At 54.4% G+C, this 11,906-nt stretch overlaps 1 protein-coding gene across 1 annotated transcript in view; it reads left to right on the top strand.

Moving 5' to 3' along the window:
* Positions 1-930: 930 nt before the first annotated feature.
* LOC309595663 (gamma-aminobutyric acid receptor subunit gamma-4) overlaps positions 931-11,906 on the top strand; it is a gene marked incomplete at both ends in the record, with an annotated part of 37,497 nt that continues 26,521 nt past the window's right edge. The window contains 3 exons of the mRNA XM_082322902.1: positions 931-986; positions 6,369-6,517; positions 6,721-6,788. Of these exons, the coding sequence (XP_082179028.1) occupies positions 931-986; positions 6,369-6,517; positions 6,721-6,788 (273 nt within the window). The remainder of the gene's footprint in view (positions 987-6,368; positions 6,518-6,720; positions 6,789-11,906) is intronic.

The following is an 11,906-nucleotide window of genomic DNA, read 5'->3' as shown; positions in this document are numbered from 1 at the left end:
CGGTGGTACCAAATCCTCATTTGTCACCGGTGTTATCAGACCCTCTGGGAGACGCAGGACCAGGCCCTGCTGGGGACAGGCTCTCGCAACTTTTGGCTGTAACCAGATGACGAAGGACAATTATTGGTACCTCATGTAGCTGTAACAAAGTTGGTTCTGAGCAACTCTGACCCAAAACTCACCAAGCAGAAATCTGTTATTCCTGTTTACAAGTTGGATGCCAGCAGTGGAAATAAATGCCCAAGTGCAGCTTGGCAAACCGCAAGAGCAGAGAGCGACAGGCCGAAAACCCACAGCCCACCCGTGACCCCCGGCTGTCCCACAGCTCCTGCCCACGCACCCTCACAGCTTTTTTTGTGGGACAGCAGCCCCAACAGGTGGGAGAAGACCCTCTCCCGGCTGCGTCTCCCTTGCAGCTCAGCCCAGCGGGGACTGACGCCTTGCATATCTTAATAATAATTACCCACTCTTTTTTTTTTTTAGAAAAAAGCCCCAGCCGTTGTGCATTTTAAAAAAGCTACTATTGAGAGGCATCAAGCGCCTCGTTACGCAAAGGGGGAGCGAGAGATCCGTGCACCAGCTGACGGTGCTCGCTCGCCGGCAGCGCGGCGGCGGCAGCTGCGCGGGTTCGCCTCCGCCGTGCGCCCCCCGCCGCTGGCGCCCAGCCCCCGGGGGGGAGGCAGGACGCTGCGCCGAGCCCCTCCCCGCCGCGGAGTCGGAGAAGAGATGCCCAACTTTCCCCTTCCTCCCCGGCGGCGCGGAGCGGGGCGCGGAGCGCGGAGCCGGGCGGGCGGTGGCGGGGCTGGAGCGCGGCGCAGCGGGCAGCGGGGGGGCCCCGCCGCCGCCCCCGCCCCGGCCCCGCGCTGAGCCCCGCCGGGGCGGGCGCACCGCCGCCGCCGACCCCCCGGGGCCGGTCCTCGCCTCGCCGAGATGCCCGGGACGGTGCTGCTGCTCTGCCTGGCCCTCGGGCCGGTCCTGCGCGCCAGGTGAGCCCCCCCCCGCGCGCCGACCGGGACGCCCCCTTCCCGCCTCAGTTTACCCGTCGGAGCAATGGGAGGGGAGGGGGCTGGAGTCGCAGCGTCTCTCCCCACACCCCCACACCCCGGCTGCAGCGGGGGTTTGGGCATCTCTGTGCCCCCAGCGGTTCCTTCCAGCCGGCCCCGAGGCAGGATCAGGTCTGGTGGCGGCAGCACCTAGTCCCTGCATGGCCTTTGCACCCCGGTTCCCCTCCTCGCATGCCGGGAATCAAGAGGACATCCCGTTTTCCACCCCGCCATCACCTCGCTGGCTGAATCCTGCCGGGGGCTGAGCCCCTTCTGGGGGTGCCCAGAGCAGGACCAGAGGGAGCTCGGCACCTCCTGGGGGCTCCATCCATCACCGGGGCATTCCCACGCGGAGTCGGGCTGGGTGGGAAGGAGCTTGCGTCCCCTTGCCTGCACTCCATCCCCTGGCACCCCGAAAGCCCCTGCAGGGCTTGCAGCCTGGCAGGAGGAGGGCAGCGCGGGCTCCTGCCTTGCTCTACAGGTTGGCCCCAGGACCCAGGTCCGGGTGCCGGCCGGGAGCCCGATGCCACCGGCGCGCTGGGCGAGGAGGCGAGCGGAGGCGCGGGGCTGGCAGGTTACGGTTCTCTTCCAGGGCCAGCGGTTCATAGCGCGTTTCTGTAAACAGCGATGAAAGGCCCCACGCACAAGGGGTTTTCAAGTTTCTTTTTCCTTTTTTTTTTTTTTTACAATTCCTAGCCCTGCTGGTGAGTTTAATGGCTAGATCGGGGAAAGAACATGTTGTCAGCAGATTGTTGCCCCCAGGGCTCGGGGGAAGAGGGATTTTACTGGCTGAAGCTAATTGGCAGAATAAGCCACCTTAAAGCCGATCAAATCCCATTACAAATGCAGTCAGGGACAGGGAGCATGAATCCTGCTACTAATGGTCTGCTCTGCCAAGGCTTCCCGACCTCAGGTGCAGGCAGAAGGTCTGTCCCTGCCGTGGTCCTCCGGGGCTTGGCCTTCCCTGGGTCGAGGCAGCGAGAGCTGCCCCACAGCTCGTGCCCTGACGCCCAGCCTCTCGCCAGCGTGCTGGTGCCGGGGGGCATTTGAGGGCTGAGAGGGGCATCTGTGGTGGTCCCGGTTCCTGTGCCCTACCATCCCTGCAGCACACTGCCACGAGCACTGCATTTTGAGAGGGTGAGCAGTAAGCTGCAAGATCACATGGAGGAGCAGTTAAGTCATGTATTCACATGCCCCAAGAATTACCCCATAGCTGGCCCAGCTTCCCTTCTGCCCAGTCTCTCATGTCTACCTCTTCCCTGAGCCCTGCTTTGCCAGGAGCAGTGTCTGTGCATGTTGGGGGGGTGATGGAGCAGAAGAGGAAGCCTGTGGGAGAAGGAGAAAAGGAATAAGTTATATCAGGGTCTTACTCTGCATTCACTGCATTTTTCCTGGCTGCAGCTTGCGGGGGGTGAATCTCACCTGCCCTGCACTTGATGGTGGGTGCTGGGGTGAGGAGCCCAGTTCAGGTGCTGCGTGTGTGCGGGCTCTTCTCCCGGCACAAGCTGCAAGACCTGTCCCCTGGTGCTGGAGCGGGCTGGATGCTTTGTGCCAGGTGACTCAGCACTCCCCAGATGGTGTCGTCCCCCCCCAAACCTAATTCACCAGTGTTTCCCAGGGCACTGCCTTGGCTGGGACCAAGGCACCCAACTCTGAGCCCTGAAGGCAGAATCCCTGCACAGCATCGTACTACCAGAAAGCTGGGCTTGACAGATGGTTGAAACTGGGCAGACTTGACCATTGGGGCTTCATGGAGCGTGCTGTGAAGAGAGAGGTACAAAGACATGTGAAACGGGTAGGGTACAGTTTAGTGAGCCCCCTGTCCTTAAAACCTCTGCCTGCTTCTAATATAGAGTAATTTGCCTGAATGTCCCTGTGCCTACAACCCTTGGAGGCATTGGGATGGGTGGCTAGAAGGACACATTATCATGTGTCCTATTATTAGGATTGACCACAGTGCTTTTCAACCAAGGGAAATGTTGTTCTTGCATTTTGTTGTCGTCTGTTCCTCAGGAGCAGGGGAGGCTTTGAGCTGTGTTTGCAGAGGGGCTGGACAATCACAGCACTGGTATCTGCATCCGCTCCCGGACATTCCTGCCTCAGGGATAGGGATGGCTAAGAGAGATGGCTGATGTCACCTCCCCAGTGGGTGCAGGTGTCAGTACAAAACTTTACTGTTCTCAGGCTTCGTTAACATCCCAGGTTGCAAATAGTAGTGGGTATGCATCCTGGTCAAGCACCGTTGGCTGTCCTACCAGGCAAGGCGCGGAAGTGTCTTCGAGGGCTTGTGGCACGTGTTGCTCTTCCCCTCCTCCTGCCAAGGGAAACCTTGTCAGACAGCTTAGGCACGGGGGGAGGGAGCCAGCTACCAGCTCTTCAGGTGGCTTTTACTTTGACCATCAGTGTGCTTGGAAACCTCAGTAAAACAGGTGTCTGCTTGAGTAAAACAGAATTAGGGAGGCAAGGCAGAGCACTGTCCTGCTGTAATGCCAAGGGTTGCCCAAGGAGGGTTGTCCAACCCCATCCATATACGTGAACGCATCCAAAAGGACACCTCCCTGCCGTGCAGGCCTCCTGCCCTGGGCACCAGCGGGAGCTGCCACAGCCCTGACCGCATCTGTCAGACCAGGGGTTTCCTCGCGTTGTCCCCAGCTCTGCCCTGCCATCATCCCCCCTGCCCACCCCCTGCCCATGCTCACGGCTGCATCCCAGCCATATGGCCGAGCGCAGGAGTGCTGTGAGGTGGATGTTTTGACATTTCGACAAGCGGAGGTGAGGAAACGTGGCTCTGCCTTTCCTCCTGGCTGCACAAAGACAGGGCTGTCCCCTGTCACTGAGCCAGTCACTTTGCATGAGGAGACAGAGCCGCCGGGCCGGCAACTGTTCACAGCACATTGGTGATCGCTGCAGGTTTGCAGTGTGCCATTTCCATTAGCAGCTGTGGGGGGACATGCATATGTCACCTTAATTCCTCTCTTCTGCAATAGCTCTTGGACTCTTCCCTTCTTGATTTGAAGTAGGGCCACTGGGAAGAGAGACTGGGGAGGAGGCAGGGGCTTGCATAGGGTGGCATGGGAATCACACTCCTGGCCAGCAAGAGCTGGTGTGTGTCTGTGTGTGCACAGACACCCAGCAAAAGCATATTTTCTCCAGCAAAAGCTGTTTTGCTTATGCTAAGATGGCTTAGTATGGTTTAGTAGTCCAGGATTAGCTGCATTAGCAAAAAGCATATTTTTGGTAGTGTCACTGCATCTGTAATAGGGATGTGACTCCCTGGACATACCACCCCAAGCCTTAGAGTGTTAATCAGTGACACTAAATGGGGGAAAGCCAGAAGGCTGAGGTCAGAGTAACCAGCCTGGTTTTGTTTGGTCCCGGAGGGACGTTTTGGACTCTACGGTGGCCTTACGGCTTGCAGGAACTGGATTTTGGCAGGGCAGTGGGACACGCAGAGTTCAGTGCTGGCAGGTGACCTGTCTTGGGCTGACTTCAAGTAGGGTCAAGGGAATAGTGAGATATGGTTTCAGTGTAGCTGTTCTCACTCTGCTAGAGGCAGCCTGCATCACCCAAAACGCTGGCAGCAACGGAAGGCAGTTAGGATTGCTTTCCCCTGCCCTGAGCTGGGCTGTGGGCAGACACATGTCCCTCTCTGTGCCCCGCACCAGCGGGGTGAGCCCCAGATTTTGGCTCTGGCCAGCTTTTGGGTGGGTGCAGCTGTGGTCCCCCGTGCCTCCTGCAGCTGCTGGATGCCGCGGAGCTGTCTGCTCGGCTGCATTTCGAAAGCACAACAGCCAGGCGAGCCCGTGCTGCCACTGCTCAGACAGGGAAGCGCATCCTGACAGCGTTGCTTAAGACTCCTTAAGCATCGTTAGAAAGTGCAGCACAATCGGACAGGAAACAACACGCTGATGTGCCAACACCTAACGTGTGGCGGCAGGCAGACAGCTGCACGCAGCGCAGCCCTTGTCGGGGGACCCATCCCAGTGCCTGAAAGCTGGGGAGATGCAAAGAGTTTTAAAGTGATTGTGAAAGCAAGTTTTATCTGGGGTTTTAAAAGAGAAGCATCTGATAAATTGACTGCAACATGTCAATTTAATGCTTTTTTTCCCCCCCTTCAAGTACCTTTGCTAGGCTCTGCCTCCCCAGGCACTGAAGGGGGATGTGTATCAGCGGTGCCTGATTGCACCTCAGAGCTGCAAGGCGCCAGCTGGGAAGTGTCAACACAGTGGCAGCTCCTGCTGCGAGGCCCTTTCTGGCGCTGGAGCAGGTGACACGCTGACATGGCAGACGTTGAGGGGGGTGTGCCGGGTGTGGGATGGCTCGGCATCCTCTCCCGCATATGGCTGCGTCGTTCCGGGGACAATTTTGTGAATGAGCTGCCCAGAGCAGCAGCAGGTGGTTAGAATTTCCCAGCTGACCATGTGGACCTAATTTAATCAGAGGGTTTAGGAAAACTCCATTAGGAAAAGGGAGGGGTGCAAAAGGTTTAGAGAGGGCGGATTTGAAAGGCAGTGGGAGAAGCTGTTGCTTTGTGGATCACGTCCAGAGGAGGATGCAAGCTTTCCTCGCCTGGCTTGGAACTGGAAGATCAGGAAGATGGAGCATCTTTAAATGGGAGCTCACACTAAACGCTGGGGAGGAAGGGTTGGTGAGTACAGGGAATGGGTTGTGGCAGGTCTTGGCCTGAGGGCAGCAGAGTTTGCATAAGGCTTTAATTTCCCAGGATCTGTGCAGGGCAGATGGCTGGGTTCCTGGCAAGCCAGACGTGCATGTTGCCAGCTTGGTAGTTTTAGGACCTCTTTTCTCTGAAATGCTTTTATTGTAAATGCCTTGCTCCTCAAAATTGCTGTTTAGTCACTGTCAGAGGAAGCCCACTTCAGGTGCAAGCAGCAGGCAGAGCGGCTGAGGTATTTGGTGTTAACAGGCAGCTCTAGGAGCAGGAGCTGCTGGCAGCAAAGGAAGGCCAGGAGTGGGATGGGAGGAACGGGGGAGGGCAGGGCAGGGAAGGGACTGGCTCCCACGCCTTGGGGATGAGTAGTGTATCTCCAAAGGGAGCTGAGGAGGATGTGGAGCACCCCATGCCTGCTAGTCCTGACCACTGGCAGCAAGGCCCCTGCATGTCTGGGGATGCTGGAGTGAGCAAACGTGCCAGGTGAGCTGTGCCTTCTTAGCAGTGTGGCTGAGAGGAGATCCCTGAGCTCCTTATGTTCCACCTTTTAGCACCCTCATCCTCTAGTATCTCTGAAACCCAGCTGTACCCCTGCTCCCCCAAAGTGCCAGAGAGATTCCACAATGATGTCTCTCTCCTTTGTCTCTCCACTTCAGGTGCGAGAGCACAGAGGAATATGACTACGATTACCTCAGCATCAATAAAACCTGGGTCCTCACCCCCAAGGCACAGGAGACCGATGCCACGCAGATCCTCAACTCGCTGCTGAAGAACTATGACAACAAGCTGAGGCCCGACATTGGCAGTAAGTGTCCCCTGGAGCTCCCTGTGTCCATGGGTGGTGACCTGCCCTGGCTGTGTCTTGTATTTTCCATGCTTTTGTGGCTGCTGTAGTTGGTATTTTTGGTGAGATGGAGCCACACTGATCCTAGGTGCTCCCCTGGTCCCCAGCCCTTCACAAATGATCCTAGCCCCAGCTCATCCATACCTATTTTATTTTCTTTACAGTCAAGCCCACGTTTATCGATGTGGATATCTATGTGAACAGCATCGGGCCAGTGTCTGTCATCCAGATGGTGAGTGGTGTCATTGCTGCAGGGTCGCAGTGTCACTGCAACTGAGAGCGTGGGAGGTAGCTGGCCCAGCACTGCTGGCAGGTTGTGTCATGCTGGCTAGACATGGTGTGAAGGTGGCGGTGTCGTGAGAAGAGGTGGATTTACTTCACTTCTCTTGGGAAGAGGTGCTCTGACCTGCTGATAGCTGGAGCTAGAAAGACTTGACAGCTATCCCTGGTTAGGAGCAAGGTCCTCAAGTGCCCTTGGTGAGCTCAGCAACCCTACCATGCTCAAGAGCTCAGGGAGAAGGATGATGATGCTCTTTGGTCTCCACTGGTAATGTGTGGACAGACACCTCTGCCTGGTGGCTTTGCCCTCTCCTGCCTGGGAAGCGTGCGGGCACCAGGATGCTTGGGGCAAGTTGCACCGCCCTGGCTGAGCCAGCGTAGTGGTGGCTGGGAGGGGGAGCAGTATGCTTCCCAGGAGGACTGAAATAGGTACCTGGAGATGGTTTCCATGGCAATGGTCTGATGGTGTGAAACTTGGGTGCCCAGGCCTGGCCTGCGGTGCTGGGGAGGGGCAGGTAGGGTGCCTTGGGTCCGACAACTCTTCTTTAGTACGTAGCACATTAGATTGATGCCACCATGACTGTGATGGTTTCTGCTCATGGCTCAGGGCCCTACTGTACCAGGAGCTGCAGAAACACTCAACAGAGATGCTCTTTGGTCTGAAGAGCCTCCAGGCTACACACTGGAGAGCAACTGTTGATTATTTATTTATCACAGGAAACTTCAGTTATTTTCCCTGTGAAGTAATTTTTACCACTTTTCTAGCAAGAAACAAACCTGACTACTGCCATGTTTTGAAAGACTTGTTTGGTTCACTGGGCAGTGGGGTGGAGAGGACAAAGGAGAGGTACAGCCAGGACAATTTGGCTTTTCTTGTCTCTCTCAATGCAAAACAGAGCAGAAACAAAACCAGCCCCCTTAAACCAAAAAAAGAAAGTTCTCGGGATGGGCATGTTATTTTTAGTTTCCCAAGTAGAAAATTTCCACTGAACAAACCCTGCTGGGGATGGAGGAATGGCATTGTAGTTGTAGTACCACTTTCGCTGAAAAAAGCATTTTGAAGCAGCCCTTCTGACTGGCCACCACTGAGCATGTGCCTCCAAGCAGCGCCTGCTCATGAGCTACCAGATGGGCACCTGGCTGGGTGCTCACTTGCATGATGAGGGCGCCATCAGGAGGCCCAGCAGGGACAGCCTCGAGGCAAAAAATTTCCTTTCCTTGTTTCTGTGGGCCCAGTCTCCTGGAGGAGAACCACAGCCTGAGCCATGTGGATGTCATCCCTGGCTGCCAGCAGATACCAAAAGCTCCTCCAACCCATGTGTGTGTGTGGACATGAAGCCACAGTGACGTAAGAGCAGCAGTGCAGAGGGAAGGGTGCAGGGGCTGGGTGTACTCGCCTCCCTGGCCACTGCTGTGCCTGGAGGTAGAGCATAAGAGTCATGTTATAAGTGACTGTCCCATCTGTTTTGCACTGCCCAAGGGTATGCCAAGAAAACCAAGCAAAACCACAGTGCACATCCTCATTCCTCCTCTTTCCCTCTCATCCATTTACTTTACCCCTTTCCACCCCTGTTGGAAGCTTTGCTCTCCTCCCTGTTGCAGGAGCACTGCATAGCCATGCAGGTGGTAGCAGTAGAGAGTGGCTTATAAAATTCAGTCTTGCATCCAGAGTTCCTCTCTTCTCCTAAACAGAGATACCAGGCACTGCTACTAGTCTGGTTTCCTAAGAAACACAGATTATGCCATGGTGATGGGTATGTGAGAATGTACGTACGTCCATCCCAATGTTTCAGTATTTTAGATCCACTGGGCTAATACCAACCATATATGGCTGCAGGTATAGGAGCTTCAGGCATATTCAGCATCTCCAGTATTTTTGTGAAAACAGGATGCAAGGCAGCAAAAACAGCCATCCCCACTGAGGGGGAAAAACTGTTGCATGAACTCAACCCTTACTAGACACCAGAGAATTTTATGGGAGAGCGCTGCTGAAGACAGCCCTGACCATTCCTAGAGCAGCTCAACCCATGTGTTTAGCTCTTTCTAAGAGTCGGCAGAAGCTTTTCATGAAGTGGGGCTCCAGAACTGCATAGGGTTGCAGCACACTTAATGCAAGCCAGGAGCGTGAAGGCAAGACTGGCACTTGGAATTGCCTACATCTGCAGGGCTCTGCTGGGGAAGCTGCTGCCACAGGGCTAATCCACTCCTCTGCAGCCTTCCCACGTGAGGAACATATTGCCGTTTGTGGGAATGGCATGGCGAGGAGCTGCTCAGGCAGGGGAGGAAACCGCTCAGTGTACAGACAGTTGTGGCATCAGTCACAACTGGCTGTACTGTCTCTCCAAAGTGCCCAGATGCTACAAGTCTGGGGGTCCCTACTGGCTCCCAACAGTCACCAGTGATCTAAAGACACCTCCATATGACTCCTCAGGTAGACTCTCTATGGCCATCTCCCCTTCCCCATCCCCTTCGGTAACTTCCTAAGCTTGAATCTGTGATGCCCTTGAGCTTTAAAACCTTTCTCCCCGAGATGCTGGGCTGATATTAAAGGTACTGAGGACAGCTAGACCCAGGTCTCGTAGCCTTGGATGGCAGCTTTCTGCCATCTGTACTCTGAATACCTGCCCCTGCTCATGAGAGAGGCTGCATCCTGCTGTAGCATCTCCTGAAGCAAGAGAAAAGGGCTGTGACAAAGCTGCCACAGTGTCACCTCTGGACTTGGCTGCTTCACCCACTTGTGTTTGTTTGCTCTTCCATGCAGATGCAATGAATTAAGCCATTCTGTGGGTCATGCCAGCCACTGGCTGGCTGGTGTCAAATGTATGATACAGATGATAGTCTTTGCTGGGGACATGTCATTCCCACTTTGTCCTTTTTTATATAGCTTCTCCCAACCTGAGAAACTTTGCCTTGTCCCAGCTGTCAGGCCCATTCCACATGCCTAATCTTTCCCTTTTCCCATATGCAACCTGAGGAAATGCACATTTCCAAGGGAAGGGAACCAGAATTTGGCTTGGAGCTCTCTCCTGAGCCCATGGTGAGATTTCTCTCTGCTGCAGATAGAGAGGCTTGTGTAGGCTGGAAGGTCCACTAGAGGGGAAATGTCCCATTGATCTCTCTTAGGTGCATTGCAATGACAGCGTCTTACGTAAATATTTCTCTTTCACGCTGCCAGGCTATGTAAAAGATAGAAACCTAGTTCTGCTTTTAAGAAATATAGCAGCATTACTGTGGCTGTTAGCTTGGACCAGCATGGTCTGTGCATCTGAAACTGAAGGCCATAGGATAGCCTGCCATGCTGGTGGAATAGAAGGCTCCAACTTAACCAATGTAGTTTAAATACCAGTGGGATCTTCTGCTCACCCCTCAAAGGGTTAACTACTCACTGATGCCTTCAGCCTGGTGATGCTCTGTCAGGGCTTGGAAGCTAGCCCTGCGTAGCCGCTGCTCAACCTCCAAATGATAAATCATGTCAGGATACAAAACTGATTCCGGTCCTTAAAAATGAATAGGTGATTTGAAAATGCCCTGTGCTGGGTGTGAATTCTGCATCCCCCTCATCAATCACTTGTCATAAATAACATTAACATTCAGGAGTCAGCAGAAGGCGGCCAGGTTTGGAGGGGGAAGAAATGTAAAGTGATTTCATGGTATCTTTTGTAGACCAGAATTGCAGTCTTGTTTCCCATTCAGGTAGTTGAGAAAATTTTACATTCCATCCTCCCTGGGGAAAGGATCCTCTGTGCTCTGCCAGCCAAAATGTGGCAGTAACCAGGAATAAAGCTAGGAGATGGTTAAATGATAGGAAGTGGGATGGGGCTTGGTTGAAAGAGGATGGGCTGAGAGGGAAAAGGGTGCAGAAAAGTGGGACCATCAAGTCCCCCACCTGTTTGCTCCAGTTGCTGCATGGACTGGGGTTTCCTCCCCAGCCCCATGAACCTGTTGTCTTTGGGTGGGACTGGGGCACTTGGCGCTTCTCAGGGTGTTGGGAAGCTGTGTTTACTCCATCAGGGAAAGGATGTGCTCGGCCACAAAGCCTTCCAGAGCCGCCTGCTGCCGCTGGGTGCCGGCCAGCAGCACCTCAAGCCAAATGAGTTGTCACCCACAGCACCGCAGCTTTCCAAGCTGCGTCACGGATCTGGATGCTCAATTAGATTCCCATTAACACAGAGAGTGTTTAGGTGTCCTTGGCTTATCGCTAAGCTGAGCCTGGTGCAAAGACCCGCCTTGGTTGTCCAAGCATGTTTGCAGGAAGAGGTGCCAGGGAGGGCTGCAGCAGCAGGGACCGATGGAGGAGACTTTGGGTTCAAATTTTGCACTGACTGGTTGTTTGCTGGAGGGATTTGCTCCTGGTTTTGTTTTGTAATGGCTTTATTGCTATAGATTATAGCTTTAACTGGTGTCAAGGGCACCTAGAGTTCTGGATAACCTTCCTCTAGGGATGCTTAACTCTCAGGAAATGATGTTGTAGAAGTAAAGCGGTTGCCAGCTATTGGGGCTGAGTGTCTTTCAGTCCCGAGGATGTCCGTGAAGTGCCCAGGAGAGCCAGCATGGGTGGGAGTGCAAAAAGTGTTTCTGTTCCGAGCTTGGGAATGGAGGAAATCCTGCCCAGAGCTTCTCAGATTCCTCCCAGAGGTCAGAGCTGAATGTCCTTTTTTTCCTTTCTTGCGCAAAACCAAGCATGAAGCTTGAGGAGTTCAACACAGAGAACATAGCCCACACGCTGTGGTAGCCTCCTGGCTGAAGTGAATGGAGATGTTCCACTCATCCAGGGATCTGCCTTGGTTACCTGCTTCAGGTGTCTGGGATCAGAGGCGGTGCAGCCAGGGCTAGTTTAGATGCTGGAGACTCCTCTCTTTGGTATGTGTGAGGAGATGCTCTTGTGTGCCAAATTCTGTAGCAAAACTTGATGACAGCTCTTCTGCTGGGATTGTGCACCACCTCAATCTCATTAATTAATGGTAATAAAGATGGAAAGAGCAAAACTGGCCTCCATCATTCACCAGGGGCCAGATTCTGGCTGCCTCTGAAGTGCCTGTGATTTCCAGGGGGTAAGGCTAAGCTCCTGCCT

Source organism: Platalea leucorodia, assembly GCF_965183815.1.
Source record: "Platalea leucorodia genome assembly, chromosome: 10".
Classification (NCBI taxonomy): domain Eukaryota; kingdom Metazoa; phylum Chordata; class Aves; order Pelecaniformes; family Threskiornithidae; genus Platalea; species Platalea leucorodia.
The sequence above is the reverse complement of the archived record's forward strand: the minus strand, read 5'-3'. Positions and strand labels throughout refer to the sequence as shown.